Consider the following 26,524-nt stretch of genomic DNA (forward strand, 5'->3'; position numbering starts at 1 on the left):
AAGCAGCGTTTGTGAATGGTTGCCAAAGCAGCTGCGGCCCAATGGTTGCTCATTTATCGGAGACACTGTTTGTTCCCTAGCCGGTTGGTTTTTATTAATCCGAGCAGACCCCCTAACCCATACTCCACCAAATACTCTCATTTAATGAATTTCCTTCAACATTCAAGATGAAAACGATTACTAAGCAAGCGGTACAATTTATTATCGCCAACCAGTTTTATTTTCGCTCCGGTACAGCCCCCTTCTGGAATCTGCTTACTCAACTTTTTCTCTCTATCACTGCGATTCCCGGCTCAGTTTGCCTCAATTGGCGGAAGGTTCACTTACGAACATAAGTGCTTCCATCTTTCACACTCTCGTTGGACTAATGATGATTGGCGCGCGATGATCGGCTAGTGGGCCAGATTTGGTGCGAGATGCATTTTTTCATCACAACAAAGTATGTGGTAAGAGTGGCCCATAATTATATTTTATTTTTCTGCAACTAATTCTTACCGGTCTTAACCATACTGAAAATATTTCCAAGGTTCAAATTTGGAATGGAAAATTCGCTCATATAACACCGCTGGCGTATGGGACGTTAATGCGCTGTCTAATGAAACCAACCAACCCGATCAGTGGAAATCATGAGTGGGAAACCAATTACTATCATTATTCACCGGTCGATCCGACATTTGTCCGTCTATAATTTCGTGTTGAATCCAGTGCAAACCCTAAACCACTTTCAGTCGGGACGACAAAACATAAAAATCGAGCCAATTTTTTTTATTTATCAATGTTTTAACTTTACGTCAGCTTAGCGGTTTGTACTAAACCGGGAGATGGCATTAGCATTTTAACATAAACTGTTAATATACTGATGAGTCAAAGGTGATCAATATATGTATCTATAACATATAATGTATCAAAATATGTACATGGCTAATGTGTTACATTAGTCATATATTTTTCATTTGTCAGTATATCAACATGAAACGTCGAGATCTGCTGCTGTCTCGAAAAAATGCTTTTTGAAAAAAATCGAATCTTGGAGACCTTTGAACTTTCCAATTGAGACTGGGGTTTGAATTGCTGCTTTTAATTATATTCCTGGATAGATGTTTCCAATGATATTCACACGTTTCTAAAAGCATCTCGAATCATGATTTACATTTGGTATGTGATATTTTATTAACCCGGTTTGGTGGTATAATGCCTAGGGTATTGGTTTTAATAGCCAGTTGTCGTATGTTCGAGCCCCGACCTGGATTCATATTGTCAGTAGGATCATAGTACTAGTCATGTTATAAATCGGCAGCGAGGTCCCGTGAAGAAGAGATTCATTTTCAAGTGAAATCGAATAAAGTTGAAATAAAAAGTTTTTGTTTTCAAAAATTTATCTGTTTGATTGAGTATAGCACTTCAATTCACAAAAAGGGTCCGGATTTTGGTGTGAGCGAAGCTCAATAACAGAATGTAAAATCCATCTAAATTTGCATCTGGTCTTCGTGAGACCTCGGGAAGTATAGTAAAGTGGGAGTAGTAGTAGTGAGTAATTATTGTGACTCGTCTATAGCGTCTCGGGTTGATAAATAAATGCATGAGACACTGGTCTTACAAGTCAGTTGCCGTATGTTCGATCCCCGACCTGGATTCTTAGTGTCAGTAGGATCGTAGTACCAGTGATGCAATGGTTCAGTACGCTATGAATCGGGGCTCGAACATACGACAACTTGCTTGTAAGACCAGCGCCCTATGCATTGAACCACCAACCCGGGAATCGGCTGCAAAGTTTGGTGAAATAGAAGGCAAAATTACACAAAAGGAATGTAATACCAAGGCTTTGCTTTATGTGATAATTCATTTCAAGCTCCAGTCTCGTGTCAATTCGAAATTTTTCCAAATCCAAGTCGAATTAAAAAAAACAAATCTTAATGTTTCATGAAATTTTGAAACATTTCGCATAAATAAATTAATTTCGGAAATTTGACATACTGTATAATATTAAAAGAAATGTTATGAATGATAAAAAAAGAAATAGGAGTTAACGAGAATAGGTAAATTGGAACAATTTTCAAAGAAAAGCACCGACTACATCCATTACATAACGTTAAAGTTTAATTTTAGGCCGGCAATTATAATTACACTTCAGCAAGCAGCATCGACAAAGTGAGTTACTTGACTTTGAAAGAATTTTATTTAATTACGCAGTATCAGATGGGTTTCAACATACAATCCAATCGCACCCTCTAATGGCATAAGACAATAGCACTCAATCGACACCGTTCTTCAAACCAAATGTCACCATAGGTATGAAATAGGGACTTCTGAGCACTTGGGTATCTCGTCTTTAGACGACCTGAAATATTTTACTATAAACGTGCATCGGAAAGCCATTTACTACCGAAACCAATGAAAACTCCTCTACACGATCCTCATGCTACTACAATATTGCTAAGCTAATAATAAGCGAAATGGATGAAAATGTAATCGATGAACTAAATACTCCTAAGCCCGTTGCTGATTAATCACGTCTCTCCACTAAAAAAACGAGATCTAGAAGAAAATATGTACTATATAATGTGATAAACCAGCTCCTTGTCGATTTCAGTGTCTTTCAGTGTCTTAAAGGACTAGGCTTATTTTAACAAAATAAGTCAAATTACAAAAAACACCATTCTGTATTTCAATAAAAAAAATTCCCAACATTGTAGTAATATTGGCATTTTTAAGGGAAAAAGTTTTTCTAACAAAAACATGCAGCACTGATACCTTTTGCTAATATCGGGCAACTAGCCAATAGGGTAATCGGTGAATTTTTCCATAAATTGAGTTTCATTGGAATCTTGCATGATAATTACTTTCAGTTTAGTTTTCGGTGAAAAGATTCTGGGTAAAAAAATCAGTTTGGACAAGAGTCATTTTGTGTTAGAAAAACTTGTTTTTTTATCTTGTTATCTATGAACGGAAGGTAGGAAACATAACCACCTATATTCGGACAAAATTTTATCAATATCAGAAATGGTGTTTTTGTAAATCGATTGTCCACTATAACTATTTCAAAAAAAGAAGTTTAAAAAAGTTTGCTCCTTTTGAAAAGACAGCCTAGATCAATTTTGGATAAATAAAACAATATACAATATATTACAATGAAATGTAGAATGAATCTGAATCATCTGGATAATCAGCGGGTTAGCAATTGTTTTATAACTTCTTACGAAAAGAATGACGCGTGGCTTAAGTTTTTCCAAACATAAAGCGAATAGAAATAAATAAGGGGCTGGGGTCCACTAGGAGATTGATAGTACCTATTAGCTCTCTCCGGACTGTACCAGCCTAGATGCCGTGTGGAATCCGGCGGAAAAAAATGAATCAAGAATAGATCCACTGGGTTCCTGCTTCCATGTCGTAAAAGGCGACAATTGCAGGAGTTTCTTTTTCCTTTCAGTTATCAGATATTTTCAATGTTTTACTTCTGATTACTCTATTTTACTAAATCATCTCTTTATTCAACCTATCAATTTCCGTCTAGCTTCGGAGAAAAGTTTTATTAGGAATGATTTCTTCTTCCATGTTATTGATTGTCTTTCAGGATTATAAAATGAATGATAAAAATCAACCATTGCGCAAATCCGTTTATATTACAAAGTTAATAAAAGAAATAACATATATCGGTATATTGAATACATAGTAAAAAACACTTGATAATCATATTTCAAACAGTAAATTGATATTTTTCTCGGTAGCCGGCTGCCCAGATCAACTAATATAACCAATTAATAATTTTAATAAATAATTAAAATAATAAAGCGGAAATAATAAAGAATCAAGACGCGTGTGAAATCTGTTGACCTTTGTTTGGTGATTTAAAATGATTTTATAATAACTGTTTAGAATATTTCAATGCAATGAATCAACTTTTTTGTCTAAATCCTATTCGCTCGTTTATTTTGTATCACGTAGTTTCATTTATAAAAACGTGCTTAATCCACCTAGCAGTGAGATGATACCTTTTTTTATCAATCCGCATGTGTTTTTTTTGCATGACTAAAAAAACGCGAAAGGTAGATGCATAAACGAGTGACTGCATACTCGACAGCCGGCTGTCCGGAGTTTTGTCAATTTCGGAGATTGACTGTTTCGTGCATTATATTGCCAGCACAAAGTAACACATAAAACGATAATACTTTAAAACATTCTTGGTAGCCGGCTACCCAGAGCAATAAACACATGATAACATTATTAAAACATTTACTAACAAAGTATCCTCTCCTGTGATGCATGTGGGAATGCAGAGGATTCCTCGGTTCCTAGTAGCAACATGCATCGAACTAACAATCCTTTCCCTCCCAAGTAGATCTGCATTCGGACGTGGCCGGCGTCGGTATTGATCAGCATGCATGGTTCAATACAGTTTGCACAGTGTGAAACAATGTGTTATTCCCAAACATGTTACTTCAAAAAATCATTTTGCAATCTCAATTGGTCCACATCAATAACGGAGTAGCAACACACGGGCGGTCTCTAATGCTAATGCTAATGCTAACATAAAGCGAATAGAAATAAATAACTCCATGTCAACGCTCTAGAAAATGTGTACCCTACCATTTCAGTATTGCGTAATCAGTGTTCCTGTCGCCAACACAGCCTAATTATTCTGGTGTGAATTGTTTGCCATGCTCGGAAGTCGCCGCCCTTGCAATGATTATGAAAATTATTGAATTATTATTACTTATTGAAAACCCTGTCGACGAATTTTCCTGCAATAACTGTCATATGCGGAGTTGTAATAAAAGATATCGTCTCACTACTCGGTAGATTATGTGCGTTCTGTCTTTTTCTATAGAAAGGATGTAGAATTGCTAGCAAACCGAGCTCCAGAAACTCAAACTGTTACATACCATTCGCATTAACTCGATGAGATCGGAAATTGTGTGATCGGAAATGTGTGTCAATTTTCTCGGAGATGGCAAAACTGATTTCAGCAAGCCAATAATCGTGCGATGGCTATTATTGGTTCATTGGTCTAGTTTGAAGATCAAATGGCTGTCTCTTCCTTTTCCGAAAATGGTATAGGTGACGTACTTTGTTCTATCGGCTCACCTCAACGAATTTCGATGAAGCAAAGCGAAGTCTTGATATTACAATCCTTTTGTGCAATTTAACCTTCTGTTTCAACTGACTTCGCAGACGATTCTTAGGGTACAGAACCATTGTAATGAAATAGTGCTATATCTCTACTTACACTTTCGGATCGGGGCTCCAACATACGACAATTGGCCTGTAAGGCCAGCGCCTTACGCATTGGACCGCCAACCCGATGAACTTGGCTTATTTAAAAGCTACTATGAGGTCATTCATCAAGTTCGGAAGGGTTATGGCGAATACATTCTGCTCGGAAGATGTAACCTACAAATCGATTTCGAAGACCTTAGAAGCCCTTGAAAACTCGTAATACAGTCTGTTAAGTAAGAGCGTGTCCATCATATGTAAGTGATATCGACTTAACTACGGTAGAGGGAACCTCTGTCTTTGACACTTTGAAAAAAAAATCAGACAATCATTTGTCGGGAAAAAACTAAAATCGCGATAAGAGCGATTTACGCAAAGCGCTTCGAGGGTACTCTAAATGACCAAAAAATGAACTGTGTTGGGGCGATTCAGTCGGTAGAGAGTTCAACCTTTTAAAGAGTCAAAAACCGTCGGTAAGAAAAGTGACCAGAAAGGACGAAAAACGAATTTGTGGCTGTGTTTTCATACAATTCTGACTTGTCCTTACGTCAAGGAGAAGCGAAATTAAAGCAAAAAGGTCGTCGTCATTGGGGTACATTTGGGCGCAAACAATGTAAAAAGGCGAAGTACCGTTAAATAACCACTCTTGTATGATCTTTACGTGGTCAAACGGCTTGCTGAATTGAAACGGGAAAAATGTGTTGTGACACTTGATTGGTCTTTGCAATCGCTTAATGCAAATCCTCTGGACCTCCATCAAGCAGAAGCTCCGTGGAAAACGCGTTTACACTTCAAAGCAGCTGAACAGCCCGACAAATTCGATTCATTTGGAAGGTGCTCTCTCGAATACGTCGTAAAATTAGTGGAAAGCATGCCTCGGAGATGCCAAGTAATAATTGATGTTGATGGTGATTGGACTCACTATTAAGCTGAAAACGCGTTACCTCAGAATGTATTTAATGTATGGAAACTATTATTAACAAAACTATTTAAAAATTATGCGGGGCTCGCCCTTACTTAACAAACTACAGATTATTGACCGTTAAACCGTTAGGTAGCGTTAGCAGCTCAACATAAGTTGCTAATGAGCTGATGGGTCGAAGACGAAATGACGAAATAATAACGGCGAGTATTTGCGTATACATGACAAGTGATCTTGATTTGAGGATAAAATATCGAGAGATGAAATAACCGCTAGGTTAACAACTCTCCAGTTTAAAAACCGACATAAAGGTACCAACAAAGCTCTGATTTTCGATAAAAACCTCACATCAACGGATCAATTCATGGATAGAAATTTCGTTCAATCTTTGGCAATGCTTTTCGGCATGTAATTGCTGCTTTCGGTGTTGATTATCTTTAAATATTTGACCTAATTTCTATTTCTCAATCGTTCAAATCTTATGTTGTAATTAATTTTATAGCCGAAAATGTTACCCGTATTCAACTGATGATGTTATGGCATACTCTCGACCATACACTTTAAAACTCAATCCACCGAACGCCAGTTGAGCATACAAAAACAACAAAACAAATCGTCCATCAAACCCGAACTGATTGATTCAATTGGCTTTAGCAGTTTGTTTTTCCTCGATTCCATTACTGGCCGCACTGTACGTGCAAATTTTGCTTGCGTGTGTGTTTGTATGTGCGTGCCCAATGAAGCTCAACTTTTCCAGCATGTTAATTAATTTGCTCTCTCTTTTTTTTTCAATTTGTTCCCTCCGCAGATCACTTCGACGAGTCAAGCTTTGAAGAGAGCTCATCAATTTTGCAGTCCGGCAGTGAAAAGTTAACGACGATTGCGGTGACGAGTTTGCAGACGGTCCGATTCGATTTGATCGTCGCCGTCAATTAAGATGTGCTGTCCGGTGGAGAGGAGTTCCGCTCCGACGTCATCCCCTCCGTATCGTGCAGCTGCCCTACCGAACGACGCTGATCGCTATGGTCGCTGTTGAGATCCAATGCTGGACGTGACTAAGGCCCCATAAACCTTGTAACAAAACAGCCAAACCACGATCAATAGCAGAAGCAGAGCAGCACGAAGTGCTAACGTAATTAGTAAATTTTCGTTCGAACCATCCACAGCAGCCACCTGAAGCGTGACTTCCGAGTATAACCTACCCACTTCCACTCCGCCGACTGCCAACTAACTCGTCTCTCGTGAAATCTTTCAGGTATTGAACGACCTGCTATAAACTAGAGCGATTGCACCACCACCAACAACAACATCACTACCACCATCATCACTATCATCATCACCATCATTAGCAACTACGGCTTCCAGCGCAATTGCCGGTAAGGCCAACGGACAACATCATCACGATCGCCATCATCGTCATCATTCCGATCGTTGGAAAGAGCCTCAACAACAGCAGCAGCAACAGCAGCAACGACGACGACGAGCACCACGCAGTGGCCGAAAGCTGAGCTTCGATATCAGCAATATGGAGCATTCGGATTTAGTTTCCGAGATGGCTCAGGTCGAGCATCTTTCCACGCAGGATCGACTACATCTCGCGCGGATGTAAGTTTAGCTTTTATTATCGCATTTTGATAGTGGTTTATATTTTATTATTATTATTACTGTTCGCTTCGCGTCTGTCCACGGTTTACCGTTCCGGTGTGTGCAACTGCTGTATAGTTGGAAAGTTTATTTTTCTTTCCTGCTGATGGAAATTCATGAAGGCCTTATCTAATTTAGTATGTCTCCGACGTAGGTGTATTTCAAGTAGAGGAAAGTGCTGCTCATTTCGCTGCCGTTGACGAAGGTCTAGTGTCCTCCGATTCGTTGGTCGCTTATGTCGCAGGCTCCTAGAGCAAGTGATGGCATAGATTTAAGAGGCAAAAAATCGTCGCTGTGATTATGTGGGTTTGGTGATTGGTGTTCAATTTGAGCTTGAAGTATGTTGATTGGAATAGTGTTCCTAAGATCATAGTGAATGGAAAACTACTATCTTGCTCAATTAGTGAATACATCCTGAGTAAAGTGTTTCTATAAGCTGTACGGATTTCGGTCCCATTTTCCGTTACCATGCAAGTGTCATCAGACGTCGCTGTCCATCAATCAGACGGTTGAAGTTTTCTCCGTACGTCAAACCAAGAAAAGGGTTTGGCAATTGAATGAATATGCAACCAATATCGTTATCAACATCGTGCGGCTTGGATTGCATAAACAATTAATCCGCAAGACATGAGGATGTTGCCGTCTCGTTTTCTAGTGCAATCACAGTGACTGGTGACTAGTGAAGTGAGAGAAAGAAACGATGATAAAAACAAACCGACGCTGTTCTGGCAAACGAAATGACATCAGGTATTGATAGGAACACTAAAGCAACGAATGGAATATTGCCGTGATAATAATTGCGCACACCTTGCATGTACACAAAATTCTAAGAAAGTTTTCCCAGCTTTTCACTTACATACGGCTCACTGCGGTATGTTGGGTTTCGTTTAAGAAATTTACCCATCGAAGAGAAGAAGATTTACTGCACCGCGAAAGTTTATATCTTTTCTATGCCATAAAATTAGCCATGGAATATAAAACTGGGAAAACAACTGGATTCTTTGAAACTTACAAAAATAGAACCCGAACAAGAACAACATAAACAAATAGTTTATAAGTCTAAGAAAGACCAAATTTTCAAAAATAGGGATGTTGAATTATTTTTACCCATGTATGGACTTTATAAGAGCACTTTCGTGTGACAGACAGACGTCAGTTAGCTGGATAGCGCTGAGTCAATTTAGTTTGGCGTCAATGACGTGTTCATGTCAAAATGTGTTCGTTTTTTACTGATTTTTTTAATTTGTCAAGTTTCAAGACAGTACCCATATTTTCGGCGAGCAGGATTATGTCTCACGACAGGTTGAAACCAACAGAGAATTCATTCGAACGCTCGTTAAGGTGTCTTGAGATTCGACACCCTACTGGATTTGTTCTTCATTTTTGTGTGAAACTCCGATCTTACCCCATAAGGAGTCCGGTTTAGCCCCGCGTTTCTGGCAATATTGGATTTAAGGTTGGTCATTTCATTGCGACTTGGTACGAAAACCAATGCATATTGTTCAAATCACAAAATAGGAATTGTAGCTAAAGGTTGAAGCTACACAACGGTAGAGATAAATTGGGTAAAAAACTAGGTGTAATAAGTGTTTCTGCAATTTCCAAGAAGTGTCCTGTTTAGTCCCGGTCTCCCCTATTGTAGAGCGATTAGCTACGTAAACTAAAGCTTTTTATGAATATAAATTCCATTTAAGGACTGTAAAAAATGCATCAGACAAAAATGTCTTCAAAAATTCGTTTCATGTCGGATATTTTAAAAACTTTGAGGAAATAAATAAACACATATTAGTTATGTTTTTGCAAAGTTGGTTAATTCAAGTTTCTCTCCTAGGTAAATGCCCCACCTTGAACTTAGCACTAACAATCAAAATCTAAGCAAACCCTTGTCAACTTTCTTTCATCCACTCTTCCTTCAAATCCTTGTCGTTTTTGAAGACCTTCCCTGTTTTCCTTTCTCATCACAATCGCCCTGTATTTTTCTATTGGGAGTTTGGCAGATTGGCCTCCTTTGGTAAAAAAGCGTTCTTAATCCACCTAGCAGCGAGATGATACCTCTTTTTCAATCCGCATGTGCTTTTGCATGAATATTCGTGGGTGTTGTTAGTTTTTAAATTAATTTTAATGATTTATAAGAGCATTCCGTTTGGTTATTAATAATAAGAAGTTCTGGATTTCTTTACATTTTTCCAAAATTGTTTGTATCTTAAAATTGTATACCTTGAAAATTGTGGTTACAAAGAACATAAGAACAAATTTTGAATGAATTATACATTAACCCTCCGCAGTTTAGCAATCTATGGCTTGTTGGATAGCTATTTTCGTACGAAATTTAAGTCTAAAAACACATTCGGTTTTCAAGGTCAATAGTGATAGATATCGTCAAAAAATGAAAATTTTGACATAAAACTTCGTATAACTCAAAAAGTAAACATCCGATCTCTAACCCATTCAATAGCGTTCAGGGTGACGGGGAGACCTTTCATTTGCGATTAGTTTTATCAAAATCGGTCCAGTCATCTCTGAGATCTCGACCTCTTTGTTGACAACACACATACCGCCACACATAACACACATGGACATTTGTTCAGTTCGTCGAGCTGAATCGATTCGTATATGACACTCGTCTCTCTTTGTAAAGTTTCAGTGATTTTTATTCCAATGTTTTATATTAATAAAAAGAGATAAAAATACATACCTGGTTGCTCTGCTATTATTGTAGTCTGATACTCAGAAAGGAATTGGATGAATATTGCACTATTATTCTTTTTTAGTTGTATTTCTTCAATTTATTTAAGATTCATTCGCCCTTTAAATAAATTTTCTCTTTCTAATAATGAAGATCGAGTACGACTCCGTTTAAATGCAATAACGATAGACCTTGATGACGATATCAGAATCGATAATCCTGTGCCCTTTTGGTTTGCTAATTTCAAATCGTCCACACTTCACTGTTTGCACAGAAAACATTTTAAAAAATGAAACCGATGCACTCTAATGCGTTCAAAATTTATTTATTTATTTATTACTGAAAAGTCCAGAATGGTACCAACCGGTTGCTTTCAAAATCAAATAAAATGAAAATCAATAGAGCAGCCCTAGCACCTTCAATATGACAGTTAGAGGGTTGAAATTTTGAGAAAATTATCTCCAGTCCAAACTCTATTTTAAGAGAAGATTTCACTTGCTTACCCGCTATAGCATGTGAAGCAAAGAGAATTAATAATTAAAATGACAGAAAAGCCAAGTTTCTTACATTTAGATTGACAGAAGGTACAAAGTAGTTATCTTAGTTTAAGAAGATAAGGATGTCCCAATTTTGTAACGACTTCTATAAACATAGTGTCGTTCCTGTTCTGAAAATATTAAAATTACCGGACCTATTATCTCATCATTTTTGACGCTTTCAATCCATGATTAGAAAATATCCGATACCCTAGAAATACAATGAGATAAATTATATCACTATGAGATTCATATAAAAAACACAGGAAATTTCCAGATGGTTAGTACAAGTATGTGCTCAAAGATTTGTTCAGTCTGTAACACTTAACACTCGTGCGATTTGTTTTTGTTATTTGTAACTCACTTCCAAAATGAATTCAAACATTACATTTAAAAGGTCTACGTTGCACAAAATCGGTCATCCATGTAAAATTTGTTCTTTGTTTAAGACTTTGTCGTGACTGACTCTTCAACTTCAGATCTTTGAAATTTCCCCGCTCAAAAATTCATCTGATCGTTGAAATCTAAACTAAATTAAATTATTGAATGAACGGTCAACAGTTTATCGCAAAAAATACTCCACTCCACTTTCGACACCGAATGGCCGCGAAATAACCGCTCGTCATTTCTGTACATGAGTATTAGCCCATATGCAATCAATTCTTATTCAATCCCTAGCTCAGTAATTGATGGCCACCGCAAGTGTGTCGGAGCCAAAGCGATAAATTTCCGGCAACCAACATTTACCATCGAGCGTACATTGGCTAAATTTCCCAGACGGTTTTCACGATCGATTTATATCTTTCATTCGCACTCAAACCGATCATTTATAAACTGCATACATGTCTCGAACAATTGGATCTGCATGTTGGTGGTTTCTCGGCCAATCGCTAGCTATGAGGAGAGTAAACTAAGCATCCTAATTAGTTTTCTTCATTGGGTCCAACCTCCGATCAGGACGCATTGAATCCCCAATTGAAACGTAATTGAAAATTCACGCTTTATGAACTGTTATAACCAGTAAAGTTGTTGTTTCACAAATGATTGGCTTATCGAGCGTCGCCGATTCGAACATTTTCTTGATTCAGAACAGACTTGCTCCGTTGCAGTAGTGATTCGCATGTTCCAAACAATCTGAATGCATATTTGCAAATTTTCCCAGCGCTCTGCGATTTGTATACAAATGTCCTTTCCAATGGACCAGTGTATCACAACAAGGAGAACCATCGACCAAGCAGAAACGCGTGTCGATGCTACCCAGACTGCGAATCCGCATAATGATGGAAAGGAGATATTATTTTTTTAATGCAATAATTTCTTCAGTTTCCCTTCTCGCTGGTAATCGGAAGTAATGTACATTTTGCCGAACAGTAGAAAAAGAAATAATAATGGGATTCGAACTGTGCACTTTGCGAACTATTCTAGAAAATTTAAACTATCGACAGAGCAAATCCAAAAGTTTCCCACATCTAGGATGGCGTCAGTCGACTAGCGTTTCGCTGCAGTCGAGATTATAAATATGTATTATCACAGGGTGTTCGATTTGTATAATTAATCAGAACGATGTTCCCTTAAGATTGCTCGGATTGGAAGGCGTCCGGTCAAACTATCTTTCATGATTTAATATTCATTTTTCATCTTCGCCGTAAGGTAACACCGTTTGCTTTGAAATTCACTTTGCTTTGGATGATGGGTTTAACTTCAAAAGTATTTCTCTCGGATCCTTTTTTTTTTTAAATAAATTCAGTCGTTATGTCACAAAATAAGGATTCCAAATAAAAAATGGAATGGTAAGATGAACGTATTTTTGCATACGATTCCAACATATTTTGAGAATTTTTGACTTTAACTGTTTGAAATGCTGCCTCCGAGTAGTGAAATAATTGATTGAGCAAATTCCTTGTGAAGTAAAATTAATTTGTAGCATAGAATATTGCAACACTGAAGAACAACACTTATAATACTGTGTTTTTTAACAGTTTTTCTTTTATTGTACTGAGTATGCCTTACTTTTTTGATATATTTTAAAACTCACATATCTGATTTCTGCTTATCTTTTAATTTTTTCGGAAAGAAAATTGGAGTTACCTTATTTTTTATCATGAAATCATGCACAATTATCATGATTTCATGAACAGGTAAAATGATTTGTTGCATAATGTTTCAATCATGACAACAGCAACGAATTTCTTCCAGTGTGCCCATTCAAATTGATTTGTTTCTAAGTATCCGGATTTATTTTGCAACCACTCTCATTGTGGATTCGAACACTTTATTTCGGTCAGTGAAGTAAATAACAACAGTGGGATGTACCGGTGATTGATCGTAGGACAGGGTATTCCTGGCGAACGAGACGAAAGCTGATCCACCTGGTCGAGCCACCCACCATCGCTGGCAGCGTCAAATGCTAAACACACTCGAAACTCGCTATCTCGGACGTGAAATGTTTTGTTTACTTCGGTTGCCGGCCGACGGACACTCGACCGGCTCCGATGGGAAAATGCCGATGAACCACGGCCAGCTGATGTGCGAGTTGTTTATGAATAAAATATAAATCATCTAGCGGTTAGGTGGCCATTGAGTATCTCATTCTTCGACCGGCGGTTGTTTTTCGTTTTTCTTTAATGCGATTTAAGTGGACTGCTTTGCGATAGACAAAGGACATTCACAGCATTCGCTGTAAACGTTTCGAGCACTGTTCGTGTCAAACGCCGTCAAATGGAAGCGTAATTACTTAGTTTACCGTCAATGGATGAAACTGTAACGAGGTGTCTTTGGTTGAAGTAAGAAAACAAATGAAGAAAAAATGATAATGGCATTTTCATCGTACCCGGTTTTGTTTGTTTGTTGTTTTTTTTCAACTTCATTATTTCATGTGCTCAAGCTCATCTGAAGATTTAACATTCTGTGGGGATAATAAAAGATATTTTTGTTTATTTTGTCGTTCAGTGGCCAGTAACACTACGGTTTTTATTTGAAAATCAAAGTTTTCAGTTTTTCCCAGGATTTCATTTAACAAATTTGTATTGGGCTCACATTGGAAGTTCACACAGAAGAAAGAATGATAAATCGTAAAATATCTTCCAACACGCATGGAGACGACAACAAAGTCAACATAGCGATAACGGAATCAAGAACTGTTACACGTGCGAGCTTAACCCTCAGCCAATCGTTTGCAGTTAGTCGGAAACAGAAAATCTCATTCACGAAAAGAGCCACTATAGTTTCAGTAAATGATCCTTGCCAGTGGCGAAAGAAAAAGCACAGCTGTTTTCCACGAAGCAGCAGAAAATATTGTTCGCGATGGTGACAACAAACCAACAGAACCGAGCTTCGTTCGATGAATAGCAATGAATGATCAAAGTGGGACCCGCGTCGGTTACGAAATATCCGACGTGGAGGTGGACTCAGTTTATCGAACCAGATAGCTTTCTCAAGTGTGTGTTTTTGTACTCAATGGGAGCCAATACGACGGAACCTTTCTGAGGAAGATTAGATTCTGGCGCTCGACCCCCGATTTGTGTATGTCACGTGTGTCTATTAGCCTTCTCAAGGATGAAAGCGAATGAATTGATTATGCGATGAATGGATGAAAGCATACAAAACCTCCCTACGCTAAAGACTGAGGATTTTATGAGGTCTGATGCGAGGTTGCGTGGGCAAACACTGGGGCGTCCTGCAGCGATTTGTTGTACTATTTTTCACTTAAATTGACTTTCTAGTGGTGAAGCATATGAAAACAAGTGTTGCGGAAATGTTGAACTTTTGGATTGTATGAGCCAGGCACGTACCAAGAAAATATTTTCTGGTGCGGAGGGTTTAGAATATGTTGATCAATTTCCATACGCATGTTTTGGTTATGAAGTCATTTTTTGGAAATTATCCATTTTATAATTGACTTAAATAATTAAAGAATTCAGAGTTTTGATAATATAAAGGGGGCCGGGACTAAACCTGATACTTTCTGGAAATTGAGCAAAAAACATTCATTACAGCAAGGTTTTATCTCTACCGTTGTGTAGTTTCAACTTTCAGCTACAATTCCTAATTTGTGATTTGGAAAAATATGCATTGGTTTTCGTACTAAGTCGCGCTGAAGTGACTAACCTAAATATGAATATTGCATGGGGTCTATTACCGGACTATAAATTTTCACACAAAAACTAAGAACGAATACACTGGGGTGCCAAATCTCGAAATACCTTAATGACCGCGAATAAAAAGAAGCCATGTTTGAATGGATTCTCTTTTGATGTAAACCTTTCGTGAGGCATAATCCTGCTCGCTGAAAATATAGAAACTGTCTCCAAAATTAACACCCTGCTGTACCAAATAATTTATACTGAAACTGATTTTAGAGTCTTAATTGAAGACTCCCTGAAGTTCCTGAATTACAGGTTGATATGTGGTGAAGAATGCATTTGATCTCATTTTTCATAACTATGGTTCACTAATTTCCAATAATTTATCTTCAAATCAAAGGTGCTAAACAGCTAAAATTTCGATGTTACAAATTAGCAATATGAGTGACGATTTCGGGAAATAAGAGTATTTTCCGGTTATGATAATGCACCATAATTAAAAAGTCTCGAATCATGAACTATTTGAACTTTTTGACGAAAATAACTTCAGGCGTATTACTGTGGCGATGGTCTTCTTTGCGGCATCAACTCAGGCGTTATCTTAAAAAAAGATTTCAAACATGAATGAAACAAAACATGATGCAAGATGTGTTAGACGTATGGATCCTTTATTTCATGGAGTTTTGAATTAACTAATGCTTTGAATGCTATACTTTCGAATAGCAATATAATTAATGGAAAGCAGCTATTTGCTTCTACACATCATCTAAACCTTGTTTATTTATAATTCAAATATTGCTTTCTGGGATTGTAACCATAGAAATGTCTACATAAAAATGTGCAGTGTGATGGGTCAGGGGAACCTTTTGAGCCGAAAAAGCCTAAAACGCTATTTTCAAAATTTCGCACTTCATGAAAAGCCACAAACTCTCTTCTTAACAACAGTAAATAGTACTTGAATAAATAAAGTTTTTTTTATTAAAGACTAGTTAACTATTTGGATTGGCTCAAAGTGGTTGTCGTTATTGTTTGTGTTAACAAGGTTTACTATAAGAGTTCGCTTTCACATCTCATCCAAGTCAGTCGATACCCGTGTAAGTATTTTGAAACCCGTGTAAGTATTTTTGAATGCAAAAATCGGATAAAAACATTGATAAAAATAAAAACCGGACATGGATTTTGCAATGCAAGAATCGTTTAAAAACATCTTTTCTGCTAGAACCGGACAAAAAACTTTAAATGCAAAAACCGGACAGAAACTTAACCGGTTCTTCCAAAATAAATGTATTTATCCGGTTTTTGCATTCAAAGTTTTTGCAAAGTGCCGCGGTTGGAACGCAGCATAGATCACGTTGCCCTTAACAAACAAGCAAACCATGCTTCGTCTACGGTTTTTGCTCTCAATGTTTTTATCCGATTTTTGCATTCAAAAATACCTAAACGGATTTTCCAAACAAAGTTGCACTTATCCGACTTTTGCATTCAGTCGTTTATATGTAAGGCAAGCTAAACAGCATGAATCAGCAGCATAAAAGATGTATTACTGTACTACCGGCTGTGAAAAAAACATTTATATCGCGAAGCTTGGAATTCCGATATATGTTTATTTTTTTCAAATAAATTTCAATTCATTTACATTCTTTTATTCGCACTTATCATAAAATAGCTAATATTTTTATCAACTGCAGCACTGTTTTTTACCAAAATCAAACACCAGTAGCAGACAACGTAACCGTTTCGTTTTCTTTATATCGTGTACGAAATAAAACGAAGCAACCAATAAAACATCGTTCGTGTTGGGTTTTCTTTTTGCCTTTCTCATATAGAAAGGTTATGCAATTACTGTGAAAACCGTCTTTTGAACCGAGGCCCGGAGGGTCGAGTGTCATATACCATTCGAGTCAGTTCGTCGAGTACGCAAAATGTCTGTGTGTGTATACGCGTATGTGTGTATGTAACGTTTTTTTGCACTAACTTTTCTCTGAGATGGCTGAACCGATTTTCGCAAACTTAGATTCAAATGAAAGGTCTTGTGGTCCCATACAAAATTCCTGAATATTATTTGGATCCGACTTCCGGTTCCGGAATTATGGGGTAAAATGTGCAAAAAATTGTGAAAATAAGTGCACTAACTTTTCTCAGAGATGGCTGAACCGATTTTCACAAACTTAGATTCAAATGAAAGATCTTAAGGTCCTATACAAAATTCCTGAATTTTATTTGGATCCGACTTCCGGTTCGGGAGTTATGGGGTAAACTGTGCAAAAAAAAGAAAATATGTGTTCTAACTTTTCTCATAGATGGCGAGACCGATTTTCGTAAACTTAGATTCAAATGAAAGGTCTTGTGGTCCCATACAAAATTCCTGAATATTATTTGGATCCGACATCCGGTTCCGGAATTATGGGGTAAAATGTGCAAAAAATTGTGAAAATAAGTGCACTAACTTTTCCCAGAGATGGCTGAACCGATTTTCACAAACTTAAGTTCAAATGAAAGATCTTGAGGTCCCATAAAAAATTCCTGAATATTGTTTGGATCCGACTTCCGGTTTGGGGATTTATGGGGTAAAATGTGTAAAAAACAAAATATGTGTTCTAACTTTTTTCATAGATGTCGCGACCGATTTTCACAAACTTAGATTCAAATGAAAGGTCCTGTGGTCCCATGCATAATCCCTGAATTTCATGCGGAACCGACTTTCGGATCCGAAAATCCACCATCACTGAAAATGGGGAAAAACCTTGAACAAATTTCTAAATCGACCTCAAATCTTTTCTAATTGATAGTTTTTATCAGTAGGCGGTCAAACAAACCGATTTCGGTTATTATTTCAAGAATCGCAAAGAATTATTTTGAAGAATACCACAGTATTATATATGATAGTATGATTGATATGAGAAAGGCATCATTACACCACTAGGTGGATTAAAACAGGTTTTTCATGTTACACGGTCTTGTATTGTCATTTTATATGCTTTGACACTCATCATCCTGTAACGGAAGTCGGATCCGGATGAAATTTCACAGTAGCTTTTGATACAATGTGAGTTTTAATTTAAACCAAATAAATCAGTAGCTGCTAATCCGTTTTTTTAATGCATAGAGTTGCTTTTAAGAAATTATTTACAAATATATACCGCATAGTTTTATTCTATCCCTAATTGTTCATGGCCTACTTCGACAAAAAATATAACCATAACTTTTTTTCTGAAGAGATAGAAATTTTTTTTCTTCTTCATAGTTTTAGAATTTTTGAAATTAATTACTTTGTCAAATATACCACAAGTCTAGGTCGCAACGTTTCAGATATACAAAGCGTTTTTATGGCAAACCCGTTAAAATCAGTTTTTTATTCATAACTTGCTCCGAGTTATTTTGTTAGGCATACTTTGTTTGGAATAATTGTAGAAAATAGAAAATCCTATATTTTTGTTGAAGGTAGTGCATAGGTTTGTTCTTTCCTGGCAAAGTTATACAACATTTTACCTTTTTTTACCTGTGGTAAAACCTTGCACCGAAGCGAAATCAACTTTATGCAGCTGATTTTTACGAAATTTATAGAAAAAGATATGCCCAATACTATAGAAAAAATCTAAGTGGAACTCGATGGAACTTTTTTTAGGTCTTTTCAAAGTTAGTTTTAGTTATTGGATTATGGAAACCCCCATAAAACTAGTTTGGTAATCATAACTTGTCCAGGGTGGCAAGTGGTCGGGAAAATCGGGTAACCGGGAAAAAGTGGGGAATTTGGTTTCACCGGGAAAAAGTCGGGAATTTTAGTGAAAACCCGGTTCTTGATTTTTTTTCAACAAGTGACTATATATATGTCTCGTCCAAGGATTTTTAAAGGCTTACAGGCAATTTTGAATCCATCAGGAAGTATCAGAGTTTTTTTTAGTTGTTATCAATAACAGCACAATGAAAGCTCATTTTGAAAAATTAGGATAATTTGGATGCCTCTGTTGGATTTTTATTAAGTTATGGAAGTTCTTTTTATTACTTCCAAAATTGTTGACTAAGTCTCAAGGTAACAAGGATTTTTTTTGCTAAAATTATTATACTTTCGGAGTCTTCGTGTTTTTAAGTTTGATATTTATTGCCCTTGTTTAAACATAATTTGACTCAGTAATGTCATCTTGTCATAGGACTCACAAAATTGGAAGAGTTGTCGACTTTGATCTTATCCACCGTTTGCAGGGAGTATTTGAGTTCCTCCTTTGAGAGCTGGAACTGGTTTCTGAGGACCAGTATGGAATCTAAGAAAGAATTGGAATATGGATTGATTTGTTCAGTGAATCTATGTTTAGTTTTCTTTTAAAGGTCCTCAACTATTACATAGTAGGATCACAAGACCGTTGATATTGAGGTAGATGAAGGAGAATTGAACTTAGTTTGAGCTTTTGGAACTGGTAGACTTCTAACTTCAATAATGTAATGATTTAAATTATGTTTGGCTGTATCGATATTTCCCAAAACAATTTCAGGGTTTACATTGCTTTCGATATGAGATCTGTATCCTAGGCGATTAGTTCTAAGGTGGTAGTACTAATTGAACTAATCATTGCTTAATTTGAAACCCTGAATGTTATTGGTAGATGTTCTGAATCAAAGTCAGTTCATTAAAAATATTTTATTGATCTGCTAGAATCATATCAACTGTAGAAAGATTTCTCATAGAAGATAAATTAGTTGAGCTATTGGAAATAAAATTGGCTTAAAACCAGCAGAGAGTTTATCATGACGAACTTGTACTTTCTGATTATTTTTCTGATTACTCCACGAGCATTTAGAATCCTATTAGGAAAAAATAAATCGATATCTTGTTCGTTTTTACAGCTATCATTTGATTTATTTGCTCATCAACGCATTGAATTCGTAAACATGTTGCATTTCAAAAATGGGATGACATGACTGATGTACCTATTATTTATTGGCTATCAGATACATTTGAAAAAAGAAGAGCAAGAAGAGCAAGTTATGGCAGCCTAACGGTTTCGCTAAATCTTAGGTATATGTATATCTAATGATTTTAAATTGAATTTTATTACATGAAAATTTATATTCTTAATACAATTTATTCTCCAATGAGTATACCTTGAGTACTATTCGTGTGACTCATTTTCACTATGGCCTTGCTGAAACCATGAATGGTTAAGAAACGGAGGGCGTCTGCTATTTCTGTAACTCACTTTTGCAGTGAACGGGATGAAATTTAATAGCAGGCTATGGGACCATAAGAACTTTCATTTGAATCCAACTTTGTGAAAATCGGTTCAGCCATCTCCGGGAAAAGTGAGTATTACTGTAACATACATACACACACATACACACACAGCTATTTGCTCAGTTCGTTGAGCTAAATCGAATGGTATATGACATTCGGCCCTCGCCTCGGTTAAAAAGTCGGTTTTCACAGTGATTGCATAACCTTTCTATATGAGAAAGACAAAAATTGATTTATTCAACCAACCGCATTCTTGGGTATAAAATAAAATAAATGAAAAAATAAAAATTCTGTCTGGACGATTGGGAGTGCGTAAAACCCCTTGAAACATCATACCTCTCTCTAGTCCAAGTTGTGGAACAACATATTTGAAATATGAATCTTGTTTCCTACGCATATCCAATATTAATTAAAGATTCGATACTTGCATCCAACACGGCAAAATTGGCATACAAATAGCTTTGGCTCGGAAACAAGAACTGACCTCTGTATGCTTTGATGCAAAATCCATTAATTTTCTCTCCGAAACAGAGTTACTCTGATGATATTAAATTTAAATGGATTCTGTATCGTTCGCGTAGCGCCTGGGGATACATGCATTTGACACACACAATTATTCTTGATATCGTGGTAGAAGTTCCTTCTTGAAAATCACTCTCGAGAGCTTTCTTCGGTTCAGAAATTTTTTCTACTCCTGTCAAATATGTATGAAAGGATGTAACCGGTTTTGCATATACAGGGTGATTTTTTAAGAGCTTGAGAACTTTTTTAAACAATAAAACGCATAAAATTTGCAAAATCTCATCGGTTCTTTATTTTAAACGTTAGATTGGTACATGACATTTACTTTTTGAAGATAATTTCATTTAAATGTTGACCGCGGCTGCGTCTTAGGTGGTCCATTCGGAAAGTCCAATTTTGGGCAACTTTTTCGAGCATTTCGGCCGGAATAGCCCGAATTTCTTCGGAAATGTTGTCTTCCAAAGCTGGAATAGTTACTGGCTTATTTCTGTAGACTTTAGACTTGACGTAGCCCCACAAAAAATAGTCTAAAGGCGTCAAATCGCATGATCTTGGTGGCCAACTTACCGGTCCATTTCTTGAGATGAATTGTTCTCCGAAGTTTTCCCTCAAAATGGCCATAGAATCGCGAGCTGTGTGGCATGTAGCGCCATCTTGTTGAAACCACATGTCCACCAAGTTCAGTTCTTCCATTTTTGGCAACAAAAAGTTTGTTAGCATCGAACGATAGCGATCGCCATTCACTGTAACGTTGCATCCAACAGCATCTTTGAAAAAATACGGTCCAATGATTCCACCAGCGTACAAACCACACCAAACAGTGCATTTTTCGGGATGCATGGGCAGTTCTTGAACGGCTTCTGGTTGCTCTTCACTCCAAATGCGGCAATTTTGCTTATTTACGTAGCCATTCAACCAGAAATGAGCCTCATCGCTGAACAAAATTTGTCGATAAAAAAGCGGATTTTCCGAATGGACCACCTAAGACGCAGCCGCGGTCAACATTTAAATGAAATTATCTTCAAAAAGTAAATGTCATGTACCAATCTAACGTTTAAAATAAAGAACCGATGAGATTTTGCAAATTTTATGCGTTTTATTGTTTAAAAAAGTTCTCAAGCTCTTAAAAAATCACCCTGTAAAAACTGCCCCCAAACAGAAATAAAATTGATTTAAACTGTTTGAAAGGGTTCGTATTAGAGATGAATTTCCCAAAATTTTAACGCTTTAACTGCCATATTGACGGAGCTAGGGTGGTTCTTCTGATTTTCATTTTATTTAAATTTTGCAAAAACTTCTTTAGTAAAAAAATTAGGAATATTTTAGAAATCTTGGGAAACATTTCGGATTTTTCTCAGAATTTCACGTATTTCACGTGAAAAAAAAATGTTCAAAATTTTTTTATTCGCACTTATAATTTTGATACCACTTTAGATTTTACATCAAAAATAAACCATTTTTGAGTACATTACGCTGTATTTTTTCAGATTTTTAAAAAATGTGGACGGGTTTAATACCACACTTTAGTCATTTAAAAAAACCATGCGTCTCCATCATATTATTATCCGATGGAGACTTAAATCTATTTTATTTCTGTTTGGGGCAGTTTTTATATGCACCCAGCTACACCCTTTACAACTGACTTAATGATCTTCATGATCTTGAACTACAATTCCCGGAGTTCCAGATGTATTTCGAACTTGGAAAAAATACATCAGTGGATTAGCAGTTAATATTGAACTACTTTATATCTATTGCTCATGTGGTCGAGCAATAGGTTTACAAACAAACCTACTAATTATATAAACAATAAATCAATTGAATTGAAGATTGAATCGATTTTTGTCGGTATTATAATGTTTGTTGATATCACATTGAATGTTTATGTATTTGTGAGTCTGCGCAACCAGGGAGGACGATTCAAGACCATATTCAGAATTTTATTCGGAATCCTTTGAAGTGTTTTCTTTCTGGGGGAGCATTCGGTACTGTATAAAGCCTGGCTTGTCTGAACATTTGTTTTTACATTAATAATTTGTTTTTAAGACAGAGTATTGAATTTCTGTTCATAAGAGGACAGTGACGTCTCGTGACAAAATTTACTGGTTGTGCACTACTTATGTGGTATGCTATCAGATGTAACAGTTCGTTGCAATTGAAAATTAAAGATTGTGGAATGGATATTCGGCTTGTGTTTTTCAATACAATGAAATAACGATATTTTAATTAAACTTTTTCCGTATCATCGATACAATTGAAGAAGTCGAATCGAGTAAATAGGTCAATAACTTTATTAATAAAACCGCTTCGACGTTGTAACTGAGGCATCAATTTATATTCAACTGCCATAAGCATAAGCTAGTGAAGCCTCTTCTGGAGTTGTGCATACCAGTTCTCACAGATCCAAACGTGACAGGTGCAACAACAAATCTCAGAGCTGAGCTGAGTAATTCTTTCTCTTCTTGAATCTATACAGTAACTCATGTGCCATCGGTTGTGCAGTGCGAGAGGTATACATAAGGACGAGACGCCACTGTAAGTGGATATAAACACAGCAAAAATATATGAAATTTACAGGTGACGCAAATTCACATATGACACAATTCACACACGGAAAGACCGATATCAGCATTTTGGCGAAAAAATTAGTTGATTTTCTGATTTTAGTTAGTTATTTTTTGAGACAACTAAAAAAATCTTACTTTTGCTAATTTAGATTTTTTAATTCTAATTTCCTTGATAATAATAAAATATTTATTGAAATGGCTATTTTTTTAGTTGAATTCACCAATTGTCATTTCTTAGCTAAGGCACACTTCATATCCATTCAACTAATTTTTTAGTTGAATTAGAGAAATAAAACGTTGTTTTCAACCAACATAAATGGTTGAATTGGTTTCTGCAATTTGCAGCTATATGGCGCTCTGTCGCCGAAATAACGCACCGTAATGACTACTAGCCACTAGATGGCACACTACTACCGAAAAAAATTTCAGTCGCGGTTGTCTTTTCTATATTGGCAGGTATAAATACGATGTTGTATTGGAGAAAAACATATAAGCGAAACATAAACTTCTTTTTGAACATTTTTTTCTAAATCGCTGTTTTCTTAATTCGACTTCGCGAAATCGACTCTCTCACTGAAAACTTTGAGCACTCGGAAAATAAAAACCGAATACAAGTAGTACATCGAACGGCGTGGGCCGGAAGGTTGGAAGATACAAAAAACATCATTTGACATGTACAATTAGAGTGCAACATTCGAAACTCAGTTCACTGTTCCGCGTAAAAACATTATTACGCACAATCGCTTCAAATGCGCCCAAATTCTGAATAAATACACTTTCCACTAACAGTTTACGTCATTTTTACATACCGGTTTAGAAATTTATATATGGATATATCGTAACACATGCATAAAACATCTAAACAATTTGCAAGCAGTTTCAACAAGACTGTCCCTTTTAGCTTTTAATTGGATTGTTTTGTTTTGACACTTCTCATGAATTTTGTGGCTAATAAACTGGTGATAGATAAATAGAAACAAATTTTCTGATTTCAAAAACAAAATTAGTTGTCAATGAGAATTTCGTTTTGGATTGAGATATTGCTGGTTTGTGTCCAGAATATTCGCCAACTAAGCACATTCTCTAAAATAAGAGTTTTTTCAGCAAATAAATTCTCAATTTTAACTAATTTTATGGTTGTTTTGGAAATTTTGTTGTTAAAATCAACTAATTCAAAAACAGTAGTACGAATTAGGCGCAGAGCTAATTTCGGTCGTTCCGTGCAAGAACGCAATCCGTGAAGCGACTGAATTTTACAAGAATGACATAATTAAATTTCAAACAAACCCCGCCTTTCAAGCAAACGTGTGAATTTACATGTTTTATCACATATCAATATGTCAGAATGCATTAAATATAAGTTAGATTTACTGTAAAATTGAGTAATTTTCGACACTCATATATGTCGATCTCAGAAGACGTAAATTTACACGATTTTTTCTAGGTGTGAACATTTAATACATTTGTTATACTTCAACTAGATTCCTTTTTTATGATTCTGGAAAGCGAGAATTTTTTCATATGTTGAACCTAAATATTTTGCTTGATCAGATAATGTCAATTCCAACACATTTAATTTGAAGAATTAAAGTCGAATTCTTCATGATAAAAAACATCATTCTCACTAGGATCATTTATTCATAAAGTTTACTAATAAGAAAGTGAAGTAGCTGGATGTGTCGGCTGGGTTTTTATCGGATTTTTCGAATAGGAGTTACTTATACGTTTTCGATCTATTAGGGAGGAAACTAAATTCAAACATTTGTTGAACATTTTAACTAAGATGCTATCAGGAAGATTTTTAATAAGAATATTAGAATTTCCATCACAGCTAGGAATCTTCATACTGTAGGTTTCTTAATGATTGTCCTGATTTACCCATAATTTGTCTAAAGAATATCTTCTTTAGACAATGCTTATGTTGAAATATGATCATGTTTCCGTGATATATCGTTTTCAACGTCCAATCGAAATTGTGGACACTCTCAAACTACAAAACAGGTTTTCCAACTTTTCTCCGTTTGTAAGAAATGTTTAACTTCCTTCGTTGTGAGCTGGAATTATAACATAGCTTGTCATACTTCTTTTGCAACAATGAGTTAATTATGTTCAATTTTCTTTTCTAGTTCTTTAACTATGGTTTCCATAGTAAAGTCCCTTGCCATATTATTGGATCCATGCTGAAAAATTATTATTTTTCGGAAATGTTGATGTTACTTCCAACGATGAAGAAAAGGTTTTCATATCTCGATGTACCATGCAACTGTTTTAGGTAAGCTTTCCAATTTTCGTCGTGCAAAGTTGCTAGTTGATAGTGACATTTAGCAGCTCTAGTTAAGACACTAAATTTAGGAGAGAGCAGTAGGCCTTGCCAAAGTTGGATGTCAAAAATTTTCGTGCCAAGTTTTTTTGATTGAAATTGTAGTGAAGAATACGTTATTTTCTTTTGGGAGATTTTACTACAAGGAAGACTGTCGGAGCTCGAACGGACTTGACTATGAGCATAAAAGCTAAGTATTCTAATCGATTTAGTATTATTCGTTTTCAATGCTACCCTCTACATAATCTGTGCGATGGCGCTTCCGTAATAAATACTTCACTACCTGCTGACAGATTCCGAACCGTTTTGATGACTGTTAATAGTCATGTTGAACTGAACTGGATTCTCTCAAGTCATGTTTATGTGCATAAATTCAGAAATTCGCATTAAATGAAGCCTCAGAGAATTAGGAAAAAAATGTTGTTGCTTGCCAGATTCGAAAATTTTTGAAAAATCGACTCACTGAGACTTGTATTTCGAGTGTTTTTTCATGTAGGCATTTTTAAAGGTGCCTTAGGCGTCGGAATCCGTCGCTGTCGCGATTCTGGAACTTGAAAAATTCAGGATTAATTAATCATATAATCAGACTTGGACGATAGGAATAGAAAGGGTTTCCTAGGTTTTTTTCATATATATTTTTTTGATATTTATTTATTCGATTTGATTTTAATAGCATTTTGAAGAATGATATTTGTTAAATCGATAGACGGCAGATTCTCTTTACTTAATTTCTCTTCTGATGATAGTTCTCCAATTTTTACGTCTACTTCATAACTATTTGTATGGAATGACATCCACGTTGTTCAT

The 26,524-nt window shown here is 36.2% G+C and overlaps 1 protein-coding gene across 9 annotated transcripts in view; it reads left to right on the forward strand.

Moving 5' to 3' along the window:
* Window positions 1-26,524, forward strand: part of LOC131437912 (protein phosphatase 1 regulatory subunit 16A-like) — a 233,103-nt gene that overhangs the window by 136,551 nt on the left and 70,028 nt on the right. For all 9 annotated transcript variants that reach the window (XM_058607576.1, XM_058607577.1, XM_058607580.1 and 6 more), the window contains 2 exons: window positions 6,942-7,324; window positions 7,389-7,738. In XM_058607576.1, the coding sequence (XP_058463559.1) occupies window positions 7,659-7,738 (80 nt within the window). In that variant the 5' untranslated portion in view covers window positions 6,942-7,324; window positions 7,389-7,658. The remainder of the gene's footprint in view (window positions 1-6,941; window positions 7,325-7,388; window positions 7,739-26,524) is intronic.

Source organism: Malaya genurostris, chromosome 3 (genome assembly GCF_030247185.1).
Source record: "Malaya genurostris strain Urasoe2022 chromosome 3, Malgen_1.1, whole genome shotgun sequence".
Classification (NCBI taxonomy): domain Eukaryota; kingdom Metazoa; phylum Arthropoda; class Insecta; order Diptera; family Culicidae; genus Malaya; species Malaya genurostris.